Below are 20,153 nucleotides of genomic sequence, written 5' to 3' on the forward strand. Positions count from 1 at the left end.
CCAGTAGCTCATGTTCATACACAAAATGGACTTGCTGAGTCATTAATTAAGAGACTACAATTGATTGCAAGGCCATTATTGATGAGATCAAAATTGCCTTCATCTGCTTGGGGTCATGCCATAATACATGCGGCAACTCTAATTAGGTTGAGACCAACTGCTTATCATAAGTTCTCACCACTACAATTAGTTTTTGGTCGAGAACCTAATGTCTCACATCTAAAAATTTTTGGTTGTGCGGTGTATGTTCCTATTGCTCCACCCCAACGAACAAAGATGGGTCCACAAAGAAGGCTGGGAATTTATGTTGGGTTTGAATCACCCTCCATAATTAAATATCTTGAACCAATGACCGGTGATTTATTTACGGCCAGATTTGCCGACTGTCATTTCAATGAGACAGTATTCCCAGCCTTAGGGGGAGAGAAAGTGGACCCACGAAAGAAAGAAATAGAAATCATTTGGAATGCAACACAATTTTCAATGTTTGATCCACGAACAAATATGTGTGAACAAGAAGTTCAGAAAATTGTTCATTTACAAAGCATTGCAAATCAGCTGCCTGATGCATTTATAGATGCAAAGAAAGTGACAAAATCACATATACCAGCTGAAAATGCCCCTGCACGAATTGAAATTCCATCTAGTGATAAGATCATTGAAAATGAATCTCTAGCACGCCGAAAGCGTGGAAGACCACTTGGTTCAAAAGACTCTAAACCAAGAAAATTAAAAAGACCTGATGAGATCAACAACATTCCCTTTACGGAAGGTCAAGAAAGACAAAGTACAAATGAGAATAGAGAAAAAGATGATAATCCGAAAGGGGATGAACAAGATGACCATGACATCGATAACAATGAAACTTCAATAAACTTTGTTTCTACCGGGAATTATTGGAATAGAAATGATGTTATCGTAAATGAAATATTTGCATATTCCATTGCAATTGAAATGGCATCTGACGAAAATGATAGTGAACCAAGAACAGTGGAAGAATGTCGTGGCAGGCATGATTGGCCAAAATGGAAAGAGGCAATGCAGACAGAGTTAAAGTCACTCGAAAAACGAGAAGTGTTTGGAAAAATAACCCTTACACCAGAAGGTGTAAAACCAGTTGGATACAAGTGGGTATTTGTGAGAAAACGAAATGAGAAAAATGAAATTGTAAGATACAAGGCAAGACTTGTAGCCCAAGGTTTTTCTCAAATTCCAGGGATTGATTATGAGGAGACATATTCTCCCGTAGTTGATGCAACTACATTAAGATTTCTGGTAAGCTTGACAGTCTCAGAAGGACTAAAGATGCGATTAATGGATGTAGTAACCGCATATTTATATGGGTCACTCGATACAGATATTTATATGAAAGTCCCAGATGGACTAAAATTACCAGAAAACCACAAGCCTAGACATTTACTTTCCATAAAATTGAAAAGGTCACTTTATGGATTGAAACAGTCTGGGAGGATGTGGTATAATCGTCTTAGTGAATACCTTATGAAAGAAGGGTTCAAGAATAATCAAATCAGTCCTTGTGTTTTCATTAAGAGATCACAATCAGGGTTTGCAATTGTTGCAGTTTATGTTGATGACTTGAATATCATTGGAACCCCAAATGAACTTGAAAGAACTGCAAAATACTTGATGAAAGAATTTGAGATGAAAGACCTTGGACAAACTAAATTTTGCCTTGGATTGCAAATTGAGCACTTAAATAATGGTATTTTCGTCCATCAGTCTAACTACACCGAAAGAGTGTTAAAACGTTTTTTCATGGACAAAGCGACCCCAACAAACACCCCGATGATTGTTCGGTCTTTGACTATGAAATATGATCCATTTAGACCTCGAGAGGAAAACGAGGATGTCCTTGGTCCTGAAGTACCATATCTAAGTGCAATTGGGGCTCTAATGTATCTAGCTAACAATACTAGACCAGACATAGCTTTTTCTGTGAATTTGTTAGCCAGGTTTAGCAACGCACCAACGAAGAGACACTGGAAAGGAGTAAGACACTTACTACGATATCTACGAGGAACAAAAGATCTTGGTTTGTTTTATCAATCAAGGCAAGATGCCACCCTCATCGGATATGCAGATGCTGGATATCTATCAGACCCACAAAACGCCAAGTCACAAACTGGATATCTGTTCACCTATGGTGGAACTGCAATTTCTTGGAAATCAACAAAGCAAACCTTAACTGCGACATCATCAAATCATGCTGAGTTGATTGCCCTTTATGAAGCAGGACGTGAGTGTGTATGGCTAAGGTCAATGATCGGCAATATCCAAGAAGAATGTGGGATGAAAGAAGTAACTGAAAGTCCAACCATCATTTACGAAGACAATACTGCATGTATTGCACAAGTAACTGAAGGATATATTAAAGGTGATAGGACTAAACATATATCCCCAAAACTGTTCTTTACACACGATTTGCAGAAGGAAGGGAAGATAAATGTCCAACAGATCCAATCATCTGATAATCTTGCAGACTTGTTTACAAAGTCCCTACCTTCGAAGAGTGTTGAGCGGTTGGTCCACAAGATTGGGATGCGTCGTCTTCATAAACTATGTTAAAATCAGGGGGAGCATTATATGCACTGCACTCTTTTTCCCTTCGATCAGGTTTTTATCCCAATGGGTTTTTCCTGACAAGGTTTTTAATGAGGCAGTACACTAAAGCATATAGTAATATATTGTTGTACTCTTTTCCCTTAGCTATGGCTTTTATCCTAAAGGGTTTTACCTAGCAAGGTTTTAACGAGGCAACATATACCCTATTCTGTATGGACATTCAAGGGGGAGTGTTAAGAGTTAATTAATTTAGTCAAGGTGTGAATGTCCACACTCCAATTTCTTCATTACATTTAATGTAGTAGCCAACCCTAATTGCCACCCTCTAAGGTTATAGCCCACAATGTAATAGTGGTTCTTACTACTATAAATAGCCATGTAATTTCACTTGTATGATGCACAAAATATTACCAAGAGTAATACATAAAAGTAGTAATACTTCTCTTATTACCTTCTTCTCTTAATCCTCTAATTTCTATATATTTCATAACATTTTATTAATTTTTCCAAAATAAAATGGAAGGACCAAGTGGGTTGAAAACTTAAAATGCTATGTACGAATTCAATTTGCACGACAAGTTTGTTTGCTGCTGAACTGATTAAAGGGGCTCATTAATTCTGATTTTTCTAAGGAAATGTCATATTTTTTTGCTACTTCACCTAATATGTAAAAACCATAGTTTTTTTTTTTTTTTTTTTTTTTTTTTTTTTTTTTTTTGGTACATTGCACTCTTATTTTGGCTCCAATATTTTGGTAGACATTGAAGTTATTTATTTTTTTATTTTTTTTATTTTTTTTAAACGAGAGATAGACATAGAAGTTATGTCTTATGTGGAATACAAAACTATATCAAGAAAGAAAAAAAAAAAAAAAACAAAAAAAAACAAAACAAAGCAAAACAAAAGTTTCGTCATCAATGTAAAAGCCGATGATGAAGCTAGCTAGCAAGTTAAATGCAATAATGTACTCATTTCACTCGAAATTAGTTATCTTAATGTAGATACTATTGACATATGAAGTAATTGATTACTAGTTAACATAGAAATTGTTATAAAATTAGAAGTGTGCGTGATATGTATTTTTATTACAAGTGCATTACCGGAGTAATATTCACAACATTTTTTTTTATTGTGAATAAATGAAAACTCATGAATTTGAAAAGAAAAAAAAAACAAATTCAATAGTGAGATTAATATTTTTATTTAGGGTATTTTGGTTAAAAAAAAAAAATTGTTGTAAGACTTTTTAACTACTCAATAATGAGTATGAAGTATATACAAATGCTTTCAATAATAAAACAAATTTATAAATACTTTACCCAACATCTAGTGTTTATTATTTGTCATTACTTTTACTCAAATGTTTTGTTAATTAAAGAGCTTGGATTATTATATTCTACTATCTGAATTAGGGCTGAACAAAACTACCCGAAAAACCGATCCGTAATTATTCCGAAAATTAGGGTACCTGATCCGATAATCATACCGGGTACCCGTTCCGATAATTTGTTATCGGGTATGGTTATTAGGTATCATTTTAAAATTAACGGTTACTCGATCCGATCCGATAAGCATTTTTTTGCTTTTTTTCCCTACTTAAATCTATTTTTTTAAAATCTAAACTCTTACTTTACTTCATAATTACTTTATAATATCAATTATTAGTAATATTATTAATAATTTGGTCAAAATCATATGACATTGTTGTTAATTAGTGGTAAATTATATCATAATAACTACATAATTAAGTTTAATTATCATTATTGGATATTTTATTGGGTACCCAATAACCGATCCGAAAATAATTCAGGTACCCGAAATCTGGGTACCGAACTTATCGGTTCGGGTTATGGATATCACTTTTAGAGATTTTGGTTATCGGGTACCCGAACCGTTAGTACTAACGGTACAGGTACCCGTCTCATACTCACCCCTAATCTGAATTACATTATCTTCGATGTCTAAGAAGTGCCCTAGCTCCAATCTCTAAGTTAATCTTCCAAACTTACCAAAACACTTTTTCAACACTAAAAATAAGTAATCTTGACATGTAGATAGCCAATGTAATGATATAAATAATATTTTATCACAAATATTAAATACTATAGTCGTCCTCAATTCTTTACATACTTAACTAATATAGATGACATTCATAAAATAAATATATCAGCTCTTCAATCCACCTAGGCATAACTACGTAATAACGTAGCACACCCTATAATAATGAAGCTAAGAACAAAAACACTTAACTAATTTCAATATTTATATATATGTGGATTATGGATTGATGGATAAATTCAATATATATATATATATATGGAGTATGGATGACATCTATGTATATGTGGAATAATAAATTGATCCCAAGGAATAAATAAGGTTTATCCCAAATAATAAAATCCAACTTTACTTTCTTCAAAGATTAGTGACTGTTTTTAAAATTATTTAATTTATAAAAAAAAAACAAAGGATATTCCGCAAAATTCCCCACAATGACCTCATCTATCACCACTTGACCGTAATTGTAGCTTAGCTCTCCACACTTGCCACCATCACCCCCATCTCTCCCTACAAATACCCACCAAATTATTTGTATCAAACAACAATAATAATTATACTACAAATTAAAGTAAGAAATTTATCATATTTTCCTAAGAAAAATATAATGGGTAGTTTAGAAGAAGAGAAGCTCTTAGAAATGGTTCATGATTTCATTGAATCATCCGACTCACAAACTTCATCATCTCACAACTTTTATAATCCTCCTACTATCCATAATCATGCTCATCATTTTCTTCATTCTACTAGATTCTTCACACTTCAAGTAAGTCACGTCGATATACTTGTAAATTAGAACTTACTTTGTCTCTAAATGGTGTTCTTACTTTAACATTGCTTGTCTAAGGAACAATATTTAGATATAAAAGAATTAGTTTTGTTACATGCTTTTTTTTTTTTAATTATTATATTTATGATTTTTTTGTTGGATCGTATTAGGAGATTCTAGGGAAGAAGACAAGAGAAGAAAGAGATATCCTTGAAAGAGTAGAGAGGCTTATGAAGAACAAAATGGAAATGGAGAAAACAAGTCGAGTAAAGAAATGGGTTGTGAAGTGTCTTAAGTTGGAGGGTATTTGTGCTTCACTTTGTCACACTTCTTGGGTCACTACCCCTTCATGTCCTTGCGGTAATTTACTTTATCACATATCTCTTCCTAATTACTCGTAATTAAGTGCTAATCTTTCCTTTCATGTATGTGCCATGTTACGACATTATGACATCATTGTTGATAACTTGATTTATTAGCGAAAAGGAAAAAAGTTTTAATAGCTTCAAGTAATTAAGTTTTGAAATATACGAAAATTTGGATAGTTTAAATAAACATAGATCATACTATCCATACCCAAAGATCTCAAAAAAATGTGATGGGGCCTTTTGGTATTTGCTCGTTATTAAACCTCTATGATGCACATAAATTGCAACAATATATACGCCTTTATTTAAATGCACTTGGATCTATTTGAATCCGAGTTTGTATAAGAATTAAAGTACTATATAACATCATACCTCATTTTGCTAATTTGTAACAATATTCTTTAATTAGTTTAGTAAAATAACTTTTTCCATCAACTACCATATGTGTGTCACTAAATTATGTTTCGTATACCTTTTTAATCTTAAGGAAAAAAAGGGTAAGACTTTTACCCTTCAAGTACATTTAATAATGCCAATTAGTTTAGTAATCAATGATATGATGTGATTTTACCATACTTTCATTATTCATAAAATTTGACAATTTACATACCTTTACAAATTATCTATAGTGCATGATCTAAGTTTCATTCTAAATTTCCTATAAATTTACAGGAAACTATGAATATATTGAAGTATACAAGGGAGATGATGCAAAGGGAAGGTCACAAAAACTAATAGTGGACATTGATTTCAAGTCTCAATTTGAAGTAGCAAGGCCAACTCAAAGCTACACACAACTCACAAGCAAACTTCCAATAATATTTGTAGGAAATGAAGACAAGTTAAACAGGATAATTTCTCTCCTTTGCTCAGCTGCTCAAGAATCCCTCAAGGAGAGAGGCCTCCACATCCCTCCTTGGAGAAGGCCCACTTACATGCTATCCAAATGGAAACTCTCAAATTCCACCTGTTATAATAATCTATCTGTCTCTATCTGTTCTTCCTATTCATCAGAATCTATTCGAGAGACTAATAACATCAAAGTAGAAAGATTAAAAAACTGGAATGAAGAGAGTAATAGTAATAATAATTGTAATTATAGTAGTAATTCAAGATTAGAGAAGTGGGACCCACAAAATGTGACAAAGATGAAAGGGAGGAGAAGGGGAATGGGAGGTGGGGGGTCAGGATTGTCCAATCAATTTTCCAACTTGAGCATCAATTGTTGCTAGTAAGAAGAGTGTTGTGGGTGTCCAATCAATTTTTGGGATTGTTATGATTCACAAGTTTTGTAAGAATATTGCTACATGTATATTAAAGAGTGACACACATGAATAAAGTGATATTTCTTTATTTATCAGATTGTCACTATTGTCTTGATGTACACATTTTTTTAAGTAGGTAGAGTTTTTTATTAATAGATTATGGTGGATAGAATTTTATAAATAGTCATCTTTCGATAAGTTAATTTATAGTATTGATGTGGTGATCAAAGCCCTTTGCATAAGATCAATAATTGAGACCCTATATCTTATAGTTTATTTAATGTCTCAAAGCCCTTTTGCATAAGTCAAGTAATCAAATAATGCTTGTACAAAGATCGAGCTATTCTAAACAATAATCAAAAGAATGAGCAAGAAGAATATGTACAATCCCATCAATAACTGAGCTACTTTTTAAGATCAATATGTTATATAACAAGCAACACAAATCTAATTGACCTACAGAGTTTTCTTATGTTAAGATTGCAAGTGTGATAGAATAGTCTTTTATTTGGTTAAAAAAAAAATACAGAATAATATTTAGTTAAGTTGTCATTCAAGATTCTGCATAAATTGACCCGTAAACTCAAATACCTAATTCAAGTGATGGTTCATGTATAACTAACATGCGTGTTTGTAGATTTTATAAATATGATATATTTTTATACTTTTATATTTTTCAACTTCTCAATTTTTTCTTATTTGCCTCTGTGAAAAAGTTGAAAACAATATTGTAGCTATGCTTAGATACCTATTTGTTAGATCTAGGAAGGTTATCAAGCTAAGTTTTATTACTAGTTGGTCAAGGATATGGAAGTAGTTATTTCTACAAAGATTAGAATGTTATGTTTATTGGATCTTTGTTATGGTAGATTGCTTATGTTATCATAAATTGTATTGCTCAATTTTACTATAATAACGTGATTAATTTTTCTTTATATAAAATTTCACATTAATTTATCGTATCTATTATCGTATATCAATGGTGGATGAGTGATCTATGCATGGTTTGGATCCCCTGCCACACTATTCGCAAATTTTGGCATTTTCCCAATACAATGTAATATACTAATATGTGCATATTATTAGTATAATAAAGCTTCCTTATGGTATAAGATAGAGAATTAGAGATAGTATTTATATATATAACCCCAAATGATATTTGACCTTATTCATATACCAATGTAAAATAACTTAATAAGCCATATCATATGATCCAAAAATGAGTAGATCGAAAAATAAAATACAAATATATTATACATACATTAATAATTTATAAAAATCATAATCAATTACAAGTGTACAACAAATAATCCAATTTCAAATAATATTCGATGTTATCCATTAGAATTCATTTTATAACATAAGATTCTGACTAAAAAATATCTGGGGTGGCCTCCAAGAATTTTCTTACCTGTTACATAGGAAAACTAGAGGCTCTTATAAAACTAGAGGCTCAAATACTATGGGGAAAAAGGGGGCCTCTTTTCCTTCCATTTTACAAACAAACTTTTATTATTTGATTTATTTCATATCATTTCACCAAATATTTGCCTTTGTTTTTTTTTTGGATTATGGGGGTATATTCCTTATCCACTATGTTTTTTCATTACCAAAATACATTGTATAATTACACTCGGGCACACTTAAAGTCAAGTGCACTTGAGAGATTTTTCTTTTCTTTTTTAACTATATTAGGATGGCTAACACGCGTGATGCATGCAATATAATTAGCTATGTTCAAGAAGCCTTTTTAATTTAATTTTATGTCAAAATTTTAATTGTTGGTAGCATTTATAAGGGAAAATATATAAACAAACATTTTAAGGTTATAAATATCCGCAAGCTAATTTAAAAATTAAAAAAGTTAATATTAACGAGGGATGGTAAACTAAATAAATGTTTTAAAGGATATAATTGTTCAAATAATATTTATAAGAGTAATCTCAAAAGATATGGTCATCGTTTACTTTTTTGGACCATTTTATCGTCCATTTTATCTTTATGTAACTTTTTTTTTTTAGATAAAATCTTCTTATTTTGCAAACTTACTATGTGCACTTTAAATTACCACAACATGTCATTCATACTTTATTACACATTAAGTTGGTCATAGTACTTATTAATATTTCAACTTATTTATTTACTTTTTTTTTCTTTCCAAATGTCCATACTTTTTTTTATATGTTTAAAATTATTACTGTATAAATTTTTATAAGATTACTTTATAATATGTTCATGATAGTTACTTTTTATCTACCCACTCAACTTCTCAAACAAAAAGGAATCTTCGAATAATGATAAAAAAAATTAAAAAAAAAAAAAAAGGAATATAAGTGTGTTATAACACTTACGAGATTAATTATTTGTGTAATCAAATCTAAAACTTATTGAACGTCTATAAACTACTTGTACCAATTGATTGTTGGTGTAGTGGTGATTGACGCTATACTTGGTAGGGAGACCGGGTGTTCGATCCCCCACAATAATAATTGAGAGTTAACCACTTAGAAGTGTGATCCTCGAATCCGGATTAGGCCAAAGGTTAAGCGGATGATCGGGTGGAACACCAAAAAAATAAACTACGTATAGTAGATTAGTAGTACTACATTTCTAAAATTTTAATGAGACAAAAGACAATTTATATACTCCCTATAGAATTTGACAAGAGTATTAATATTGTGAAAGGGAAGTCCAAATTAAATTTGCTTAGATTTGCATTAATATATAATTAAATTGTTAATATATGTAGTCAACTTCTACAATTAGATAATGTTAAAAATTTAACTTGAGTCAACTTCATCTTTACAATAACCTTTAATGAAGAGAATTTTTATTTAGTTATTTATTTTTATTTTTTAAAGAAAAGACTGGAATACACTAGGCTTAGATTCTTCTAAATTGGTGGCCTGACCACTATCATTGGATTTAAAAGATTTAAAGGTTATTGGGTTCAATTACTAAACATTTGCTGCAATATTAAACCTTCATTTTATATGGGTGCTTATAATCCATCTTTATTCATTCATTTTAATTACTTTTTATAACAAATTTTTGCTTAACTTGTTAATTTTTATCTAAACTTGTTTTCACTGATTGTAGAGTGCCAAAATAAAGCCTAAAGGTATTGGTCATTTCAGTTTTAATTATGACTTTTTTTTTTTTTTCGATGCACTTAATTATGACTAATTTATTAGTATGAATAACTTTCTTTACATTTACTTTTCTTAAATGCTAATGTATTCTTAATAGCTGCCAATGTTTAATTTTATATATATATATATATATATGAAAGATACAAGTGCATAAAATCGCCTAAATCGGATTCCTTTCTAGAAAAAAATCCCTAAATCCGAGAAACTATAACTATTCTTAACCTTAGGACTTTAAAATGTTTCCCTCTAGTAGTGAATCCTTGTTTATAGTGATGCACTTAAGTTGTTTGTAATTACCAAAAGTTGTGTCGATGACTTTTTATAGCACAAGTGTATATGTATATTAATTAACTTAATTGGTCAAAATTTTAAAGAGAAAGGTATTCCCATCTCTAAAATTTTAGATTGAATATTGTTTATGGTAATGTATTGATACCTATTTATGAGTGTTCTACATTGGAGGAAAAGGAGAGTTAGTTCCACTTTATAAGGCAGAGGAAATACTCCTACTATCACCAATTGGTTTTAGTAAGGAATCTCCTTGATCTTGTTTGTGAGCCAAAACTCTCCTCTTCCTCATTCGAACAAATTGTTAAGTGAATTGAGCTGAACTGAACTGATTGGAACTGAACTGAGCTGAAATAAATATTTTATGAGAGAAGGAAATTAGGAGCTGAACTAAACTGATTGAAACTGAACTGAACTGAAATTAAGCTGAAGTGAACAGGCCCTAAGTTTTAGGTAAAAAAGGGTTAAATTAATCCAAAAATTCTTGTTTAAGGCTAAGTTTATTTGAGATCGATGGCCAATATCATTTTATTTTTGGTGTTTAGAAAGCCACAAGGGCGAGTGAACTATCCCTTACTCTCAGATGGCCAATATCATTACTAGCGAGCTCAACACCACTTTCTAGCTTGTTATTCATGTTATCATGTATGTGTGCATTCATGCACCTAAATGCACTGCCTTGATGCACCAAAATTCCGGCCAATAACTTAACCTTTATAATTTTATTATATCCCATATCTTACCAAATAATTCTCCTACCCATTTCCCTTAAAATGTACGCATATTCTTTAGAAACATATTTATATTAATAGCATGACTCTTTGGTCTCTTTCTTTGTCCCTCAATAATCTATCTTTGGATTAGTCTTTTTTACATATCTCACAATAATTTTAGATATGATAGTTAGGAAAATTAGTTTAGATAGTCTTGATAATTTCAGATAAATGTTATTTAAAGCTAGCTAAGTTCAATTTACAAGTAAAATAAGTCTTTTAATTTAGATTAGATCAAATAATTTAAAAAAACAAGTGAACAAAGCACACCATCAGTACTATTCTTGAATAAAATCTAAAAAGAGCGGTTTAAAATAACTTAAATCGTCTTCATGTTGCAATCTATCATTTTTTTTCCCCTTTTCTTTTAATTTCCTATTGTTTAGAAGTTGTTGCCACCTACCTATTGATAAGGTCTTTACAAGTAGTCACATTAGAAAATTACATAGTAAACAACCTATAAACTTATGATGTTCATTTTCTGTTTTACCAACACGATTTGTGATTGAAATTTGTAAATAAAATTCACCACTTGAACATAATTTCTTTAAACAAAATTAAAAGAAAAGAAAAGAAAAACTATACTTTGTAGTGCTTTATTTCACTAGTCATTAGTTTAAACTTTAAAGTTCATGACTCACTTGATTACCGTACTTTAGAATGATACTTGTATATGAAACTTAAATAAGCAAGTAAGCTAATAAGAATTGAAGCATGCATGGGAGTGAATGAAGTGGCACAATTGGCTTTCGGTTGGTTTTGCTTCGCTTTCAATACAACTTTTTATACGCTCTCACGTCTTCACGTATTATCCTCTTCTCCTACCTTTGCTTACTTTATATGTATCCTTTCTACTCCTATTAATATTATCCTTTTTTTCTTTTTTACCATATGGTACCAAGAATTATTAATTTAGAAAGAAGTACAATATTGGTGGTTTTTATTATACTCCCTCTGTTTCATGATTACATTTCTATATTTTTGGTTGTAACATACTTTATTTTATTGGTTTATATTGCTACAATAGCCTAATTATTGTTTGTGTTAGTAGAAGAAAATTAATATAATAAACGGAAGGAAAGATGGGTGCAAGGCTGCCATCACAGTTAACAAGCTAATGCCAAGTGTAACGTTTACCTATATATGATATTTGATTAGGACCTAATTAATCCTAAGAAAATGAAGTTCATTGTTTAGACTTCAGAGTTAAGACTTGAAGATTAATCATAATTATGAGATTAAATGATCAGTGGTTTAGTTTGGTTTGGTTTGTTTGTCCTTTTTAACCTTGCTTAACTGAACAAATAATTAGCTACCATTCTCTTTCATTCCTTTCACAATCTCACCAACAAAGTTCATTAAGATTAGATTACATGCAATTTTCCTAATTAAGTAAGTACTTAATTAGTTTTTAATGACCAAATTATCTAAGTTTGTTGAACTGATTGGAGCTGAACTGAAGTGAGCTGAAATGAATATTTTATGAGAGAAGGAAATTAGGAGATGAACTTAGCTAAACCGATTGGAGCTGAACTGAACTGAACTGAAATTAAGCTGAAGTGAACAGGCCCTTAGTTAGGCTCTCACCTCAGATTCTGAGGTATGTCTTCGAATTTTGTTAAGTGAGGATGTTTAATTGGGGTGGAGAATCGATCTCTTATCGTCCCCTTCTACTCTCAAGTATTGAATTTTATAAAAATAAAATAAAACACCATCAAGGTTAACATTGGATACATCAGGGTTATTATTTTAATGTTTTAAAAAAAAAGATTTAAAGATAAAAGTAAAATAAAATAAACTTAAGGCCTTAGTCAGAGTAAGTAGGCAATAGTTAGACGTTCTTGATTAAGCTAATTATTTACCTTTTGTCAAATCAAATCTTTGATAGGCCCTTTAGCTTTAAAGGCTCATTTTCATCCAACAATAACTTTTGAAACCTAAATTGGACCCAAAAAGATGTATTTGTTCAAGTCATGTACTCATGTTTATCCCTTAGACAAAATGATTATTGATTGGTTGGCGTATATGTTATTGGTAAGTAAGATGTGACATTGGCTCCTCGATCATACTTCTAAAAATCTTAGTAATTTTTAGGACAATATAACAACTAATTCTAAATAACAATAGTTTAATTTTACAATCAAAAGTAACTTTTCTGTTTTTATTACCCAACTTATAATTATAATGAAGCTGGGGCCTAGAGAAGTAAAAGTAAAAAGGAGGAAGTTAAGAGTTTGTTCATTGGATGTACTTTTCCATTTTTCAACTCCATTTTTGGTCTTTAATCTTACACTAAAAAATGTCAACGATGCATTAAAAGTGGCATATGCTAGCTTTTGATAATCATACTAGCTAGTATTGTGCTTTATCAATGTTCTAGGACATGGTAGTTAGTTACTTTTTAATTCTATTATGCATGGACCTATATTATAATTCTTACGAGTTTGCTATTACATTTCTATGAATTATGAAGTGTAAGATGATTTAGCAACTCTTGTGAAATCTAATTTTCCAATTGTTAGACTTTCTAAAATATACTAATGTCACTTTCAATTTATGGCCCACCAAATCATATTTTATAAGTTGTTTTTAGAAAAAAAAAATTAAATTAAAACTTAAATAAATTACAAAACATATTATACTATTGATAAGGGCCCACACTTTTTGTCAAATGAGACTCAAAGTTGAGTATCTAATTAGCAACTTTCTTTTGGAGTTGCTAACTTTAGAACCAACTTATTGGTATCGTTTGCAAAAAATACTCTCTCTCTCCTAAACAAACTCCTTCTAGTCTCACCATTGAAAATAGTTTAAAGAAATAAATTAGTACTGTTCTCAAATCAATAGGATTTAGAAAGAGCTGATTTATGCATGCATTTTGGTTGAACCTAGTGATAAATGAGTTAATAATAGAGGATATCTAAGGGTATACTTGTATATATGGTTTTTTTTTCGACAATATACTATGTTATTATATAGTCTGTACATAATTAACAACGTATTTAATACAAATTGGAGTATCTAAGAAGAGTAACAAAACATCATATACGATTATTATTCAGTGAATTCAATTTTTAAAAGTTGAAGTGTTATATATCACAAGTAGACATAAAAAAAAAATTATTTTACAGCTAATTTAGATTTAGTTTACATAGCATTACAATATAAATTAATTAGCTAAATAATTAATTATTTGCAAATATAAAATAGGTAAAATAACTCACAAATAAAGGGTTGAGAAAGACACGTTTGCCAAAAATAAAAATAGTAGTGATAAAAAAACATTTTGACACTAAGTCACTAAGTATATTAAAATTAGGTAGTACATTAATCAGTGGGGTTCAATATGACAATTTAACAACTTACAAGAAGAGAAGTATAAAAAAATTCAACTATGAAAATGGAAATACTACATATTTATACATAGATCATTTCATTTCATAGAATAATAAGATTAGTGTAGAGAAAAAGAAATACTAAAAAAAAAGGAAAAATTCAAGTAGACGTTACTCTATGCATTACCCTTATATTGACTCAATTCATCTTCCTGTCGTCCTACGTTCTCTACCATTTCTTCCTACTCTTGCTTTGCTTCATCCTTCTAGCTATAACCACCACAATTCCTCACCCCCTCTTCTCCTCTCTTTCTCGATCTCGCTCGATCGATCATCTCTATTTCCATTACCTATAATTTGATGCACAAACAAAAGCTCTTCATAACAATCATATAATATATATCGATCAGTATATCATTAGATTATATGATAAATTTCCATGAACTTGATGAATTTGTTCGACATTATAACATGTATGTTATATAGTTGTTGTTTAGTAAAAGTTTAAGATTGCATTTGAAGGAGGAGGAAGAAGATCGAGGAAGAAAGGCAAAATAAAATGGGTTCATTTACTACTCCAAATGAGACTAGACAAAGGTCCTACGTATCAATGTGAGTTTTCTGCTTACTAAATGACTTGCTATTATAATTACTTGTATGTAATAGAATCTTTTTTTTTTTTTTTTTTTTTTTTTTTTTTTTTTGTCTAGCTTATTTTTTCAGTTTATATATTTTACTGTATTATTTCATGGAACTACAACTTTAGTGAAACGAGACACTAAGAACTTACAATAATAAGTTAACTAGAAAAATAAGCTAAGGTTAATTAACCAACTTCTTATTCCATACTATTTGTATTGTGTTCAAATTTTAACACACTATTTACAATATATACAAAATGTAAGTAAAATCTCAACAAAATATATACTATAGAGTAATAATAATTCATATTTTAGAAAAATCAGACGAAGTATAACTTGAACGGAGTAAGTCCTTAAATTAAAGTGTAAGCATAAAGAGAGTAAAACTAACTAATAATTAAGATGGAATTGAAGTAATAAATATTTGATATGTTGATGTGCTACGTACATGCTTGCATTGCATGCTAACCTACCTTGAGATTTCCCCGTCTTTTTTTTTCGTTGGGGTAAGAAAATTTCAATACTTGTCATTTTGTAAATTACTAAATCTGTGTTAACCGAATAACTTTTGTACACATCTGGTGTATAATAATTCACTGTACATCAGGGGTCAGTTTTTATCAAATTTAGGGTCACTTTTACAATTTTTTGGATAATTTTTATTAATAAAGCATAAATACTTTGCAATACAACTTTTATTTATGTCAGAGTAACTTTTATTCATATTAGGGGTAACTTTTATTCATTTTAGGGGTAACTTTATAACGGATGTACAATATTTATTGTACATCCGATTATTTAAAAGTTTGTCATCCAAAAATGCAGCACCACTAAATTATGACATTATGTGTATACTATGTACTTACTAAATATTTTTATATCACATACATCAATTAATTTATTACGGAGTGAATGAATTGAAGTTGATTGATGTATTTAATGCTTAACCAAGCAACTCTTACAAACCCTAGCTACTTAATTTTACATCGTAAAAATTGTATAGAAATAATACGTAGTACAGTTATATAATTAAGCAAAATTATCATATTTATAATCCAAATTATGGTTAAGTAGTAGTAATTAGCTTAGGTAATGTGGTCCAATGATTGCTTGCACTTTATGGTACTAAACAAACTGATTATGCTAATTAAGAATTATAGAATTAGTCCAATTAGATAATAAAGAGTAGAAACTAAGTTAGGCAATAATGAAGCAATATTAATCCAATGAGTATATTTTAAGCAAAAACAGTAAGGTCGAGGAAAACGCAGAAGTAGAATGTTTTCTCCAAGATAAACTATATTTCTAATCCATATACATTCATAAATCCCAATTGCTTCTTTTGCATCTATACTACGCATTAAAAAGCGTTTTGAAGTAATTTTATGCCACATAATTAACATTAATTATTCTCTCGATCCCATGGATACCATCCTCCTCACCCTCTTCCCTCCGACTCTTAACAACAATATTAAAATTAGAAATATTAATGAATTATCAAATACAACTATACAAGGATATGCATGTAATAGGGTACTTTGTACTTATCAAGCTTCAATACACTTAAAAACTGATACGGAGTACATTTTGAAAGAATGTGAACCTTTACCTTATTTTCCGATCAATTATGTATAAGTTTCACATTCATAATATACATATTAACTCGCCTTCAATTAAGGTACGCATACAACTTGCTGATCAATATTTTCATTGATTGATTTTTGTAGAAAGTTAAATATATACCAGGAAGTAGAGTTTGAACACTAGCTTATTAATTCTTAACCAAAGTTGATTGAAATTATTCTTTCTATATCAATGTCTTAAATAAGTTCCTTTTTTGCTTAACAGTGAAGACATTTACAAAAGGAAGTTGCACAGAAGCAAAGCAAAAGATACCGAGAAACAATCCAACACATCTATCCTAGACAACAACAAGGGTGTGAGGACCAAGTTACCACTCTTGAAACTTGCTCTACTCATCATTGTCTCTGTTACTTTCATCACTATATTTTTGCACTCTCCAGCCTTTTGTGGTCATCACCACTTATCGTCTCACTCCATCTCCCGGTATGTCCACATGTCGATCTCATGATTGTAAACAAGTGTCTCGAGAAAATTGTCACATTGTCTCAACCCCTCACAGTTAAAAGGGCTCCTTAGTCTTCTGACTTGTTTTATTTAGAGGATTTGATTAGAAAAGCTAATGTGAATTTCTGAACCAATTAATGCAGGCCTACATTGATGAAAAGATGGATATGGGGTGGTACTGATCCTAGATACACATCACATTTACAAATAAATTGGGATGACATCTCAAAAGTTCTTGACAAACTCAATGAAAAAGAGTACCATTCAATTGGCCTTTTAAACTTCAACAAAGATGAAATTAAATCCTGGAATCAGATAATTCCTGAACTTGAACATACTGTCCTGAACCTAGACTATGCTGAAGAAAACATAACATGGGAATCGTTGTATCCTGAATGGATCGACGAGGAGGAAGAGAAGGATGTACCATTTTGCCCTTCACTTCCAAAACTTGAGCCACCAAGGAAACGCCTTGACCTCATTGTTGTGAAGCTGCCTTGTCAGGTTGATCAGCAGAATTGGTCTAGAGATGTTGCGCGGTTGCACTTACAGCTTGCAGTAGCTGGACTTGCAACTTCAGCCAAAGGGAACTACCCTGTTCACTTGCTTTTCATCACTAACTGCTTCCCAATACCGAACTTGTTTAGTTGTAAGGAGTTGATAAAACATGAAGGAAATGCATGGTTATATAAACCGAACTTGAATAAGTTGAGAGGAAAAATTCAGCTTCCTGTTGGTTCCTGTGAACTTGCTCTTCCTCTCAAAGACAAAGGTATGATGCACACATTTGTACTAATATTTTTATATCGCACCTTTAATTTCTGAATGTAGGACTAATAGAGTATTATTTCACAACTTTTATTTATTTTGTTACACAGAGAGGTCATACAGGGGAAACCCAAGGCGGGAAGCTTATGCAACAATCCTGCATTCAGCTCATGTCTATGTCTGTGGTGCCATAGCAGCAGCTCAGAGCATCCGAATGGTAGGGTCTACTAGAGACCTGGTCATTTTGGTCGACGAATCAATCAGTGACTACCATCGGAGTGGTCTTGAGGCAGCAGGATGGAAGATCAGGACAATCCAAAGGATAAGAAATCCAAAAGCTGAAAAAGATGCATACAATGAATGGAACTACAGTAAGTTCCGATTATGGCAACTAACAGATTACGACAAGATCATCTTCATTGATGCTGATCTACTCATCCTAAGGAACATGGACTTCCTCTTCAGCATGCCGGAGATATCAGCCACAGGAAATGATGCTACTCTATTTAACTCGGGAGTAATGGTCATAGAACCCTCAAATTGCACTTTTCAGCTACTTATGGATCATATAAATGAAATAGAGTCATATAATGGAGGAGATCAAGGATACCTTAATGAAATTTTTACATGGTGGCACAGAATTCCTAGGCATATGAATTTTTTGAAGCATTTTTGGATAGGCGACGAGGAAGAGAAGAAGCAAATGAAGACTAGACTATTTGGGGCAGAACCCTCTATACTTTATGTGCTACACTACCTTGGTATCAAGCCGTGGTTATGCCATAAGGACTATGACTGTAATTGGAATACAGATTTCTTACAGGAGTTCGCGAGTGATGTAGCTCATGCAAGGTGGTGGAAAGTGCATGATGCAATGCCAGAGAACCTGCAGCAGTTCTGTCTGTTGAGAACAAAGCAGAAGGCTCAGATTGAGTGGGATAGAAGGCAGGCTGAGAAAGGGAATTACAGTGATGGGCATTGGAAGATCGCGGTAAAAGATAAGAGGATGAAGAAGTGCATTGATAAGTTGTGCAACTGGAAGGGTATGTTGAAGCATTGGGGTGAGACAAATTGGACTGATGATGAGCCTGTTGCTCGTGCACCGCCTGCTATTAAAGTGACTCCTCTTTCTTCTTTACATTAAACCAGGATTTTTGATCAATTTTTTCCCTTTTATTTTATTTTCTGAAAATACCGTGATATACTTGGATTCACCTTTGGATTTGGTTTAGCTATAGAATCTATACAAACTGCATAAAGCTCTTCATTATAGTAATTTAGCCTCTTAACCTCCACACTATTACAGAAATACAGAGCAGATGTTTCAGAAATCAAATCAGCTGTCATTTTTTTTTTATTTTTTTCAGTTTTCTTAATTCAGTAAAGTTAAGGACAAATTTTGCTAGAAGCATGAGTTTCAACCAAAATAAGCCTCGAATTGGATTTTAATCCGGCCATCTTGAAGGAAAATAGAAACTAAACTTAACATGTTGCACTGTCAAAGATTGACAGCTACCTATGCAAATTAGTTGTTGAAATTGAAGAATGTCTTTGACTTAAAGAATCCTTGCTTGAAATCCAAAGATCAAAGGAAATGAAACACCTACCACATAGAAACAGATTTAAAGCTGTTTAAATCTTGAGTACAATATGGGTAATATTATCCCATTCTACAAGGGTCTATATTCTAGGTAACAGTCATTCCCAGTACATCAAAATCACGGTAGAAAAATGGTTACTAATTCATGTTATCTCAATTTTATAATGATCCTCTACATTTAGCAGTGAATGAAAATGTTCAACATACAGTTAGAGAAGATGAGCATACCTTTGAAAAAACTACCCGTAATGAACCTTGTGATGCCTTCCAGTAAACAACCATAGCACTCGAGCAAAGTGCACTCATTGTCAATGTGTCACATTGTCACGAAGATGAGAATTGTGACAATGTGAACCCCCATCCGGCCATCCATTGAACATATTGTTACATACTGAACCATTTTGCATACCTTAAAACGAAGTCACTTAAGTCAGAGCTGGGAATTGAAATACTTGCCTTGTAGTT

General features: G+C 31.5%; 2 protein-coding genes across 2 annotated transcripts; both read left to right on the top strand.

The window, feature by feature from the left end:
* The first annotated feature begins 5,176 nt into the window (after positions 1–5,176).
* On the top strand, positions 5,177–7,146 carry LOC145563262 (uncharacterized). The gene is made up of 3 exons (XM_081623706.1): positions 5,177–5,407; positions 5,581–5,770; positions 6,451–7,146. The coding sequence occupies exons 1-3, from the start codon at positions 5,249–5,251 to the stop codon at positions 7,008–7,010; spliced, it is 909 nt and encodes a 302-aa protein (XP_081479832.1). The 5' UTR covers positions 5,177–5,248; the 3' UTR covers positions 7,011–7,146.
* Positions 7,147–14,807: 7,661 nt separating this feature from the next.
* LOC145563263 (UDP-glucuronate:xylan alpha-glucuronosyltransferase 1-like) lies at positions 14,808–19,578 on the top strand. Its single transcript, XM_081623707.1, has 4 exons — positions 14,808–15,203; positions 17,081–17,299; positions 17,464–18,092; positions 18,199–19,578. The coding sequence occupies exons 1-4, from the start codon at positions 15,151–15,153 to the stop codon at positions 19,230–19,232; spliced, it is 1,935 nt and encodes a 644-aa protein (XP_081479833.1). The 5' UTR covers positions 14,808–15,150; the 3' UTR covers positions 19,233–19,578.
* The last annotated feature ends 575 nt before the right edge of the window (positions 19,579–20,153 follow it).

The sequence above is a fragment of the Chenopodium album genome, chromosome 10 (genome assembly GCF_948465745.1).
Source record: "Chenopodium album chromosome 10, dcCheAlbu1.1, whole genome shotgun sequence".
Taxonomy (NCBI): Eukaryota; Viridiplantae; Streptophyta; class Magnoliopsida; order Caryophyllales; family Amaranthaceae; genus Chenopodium; species Chenopodium album.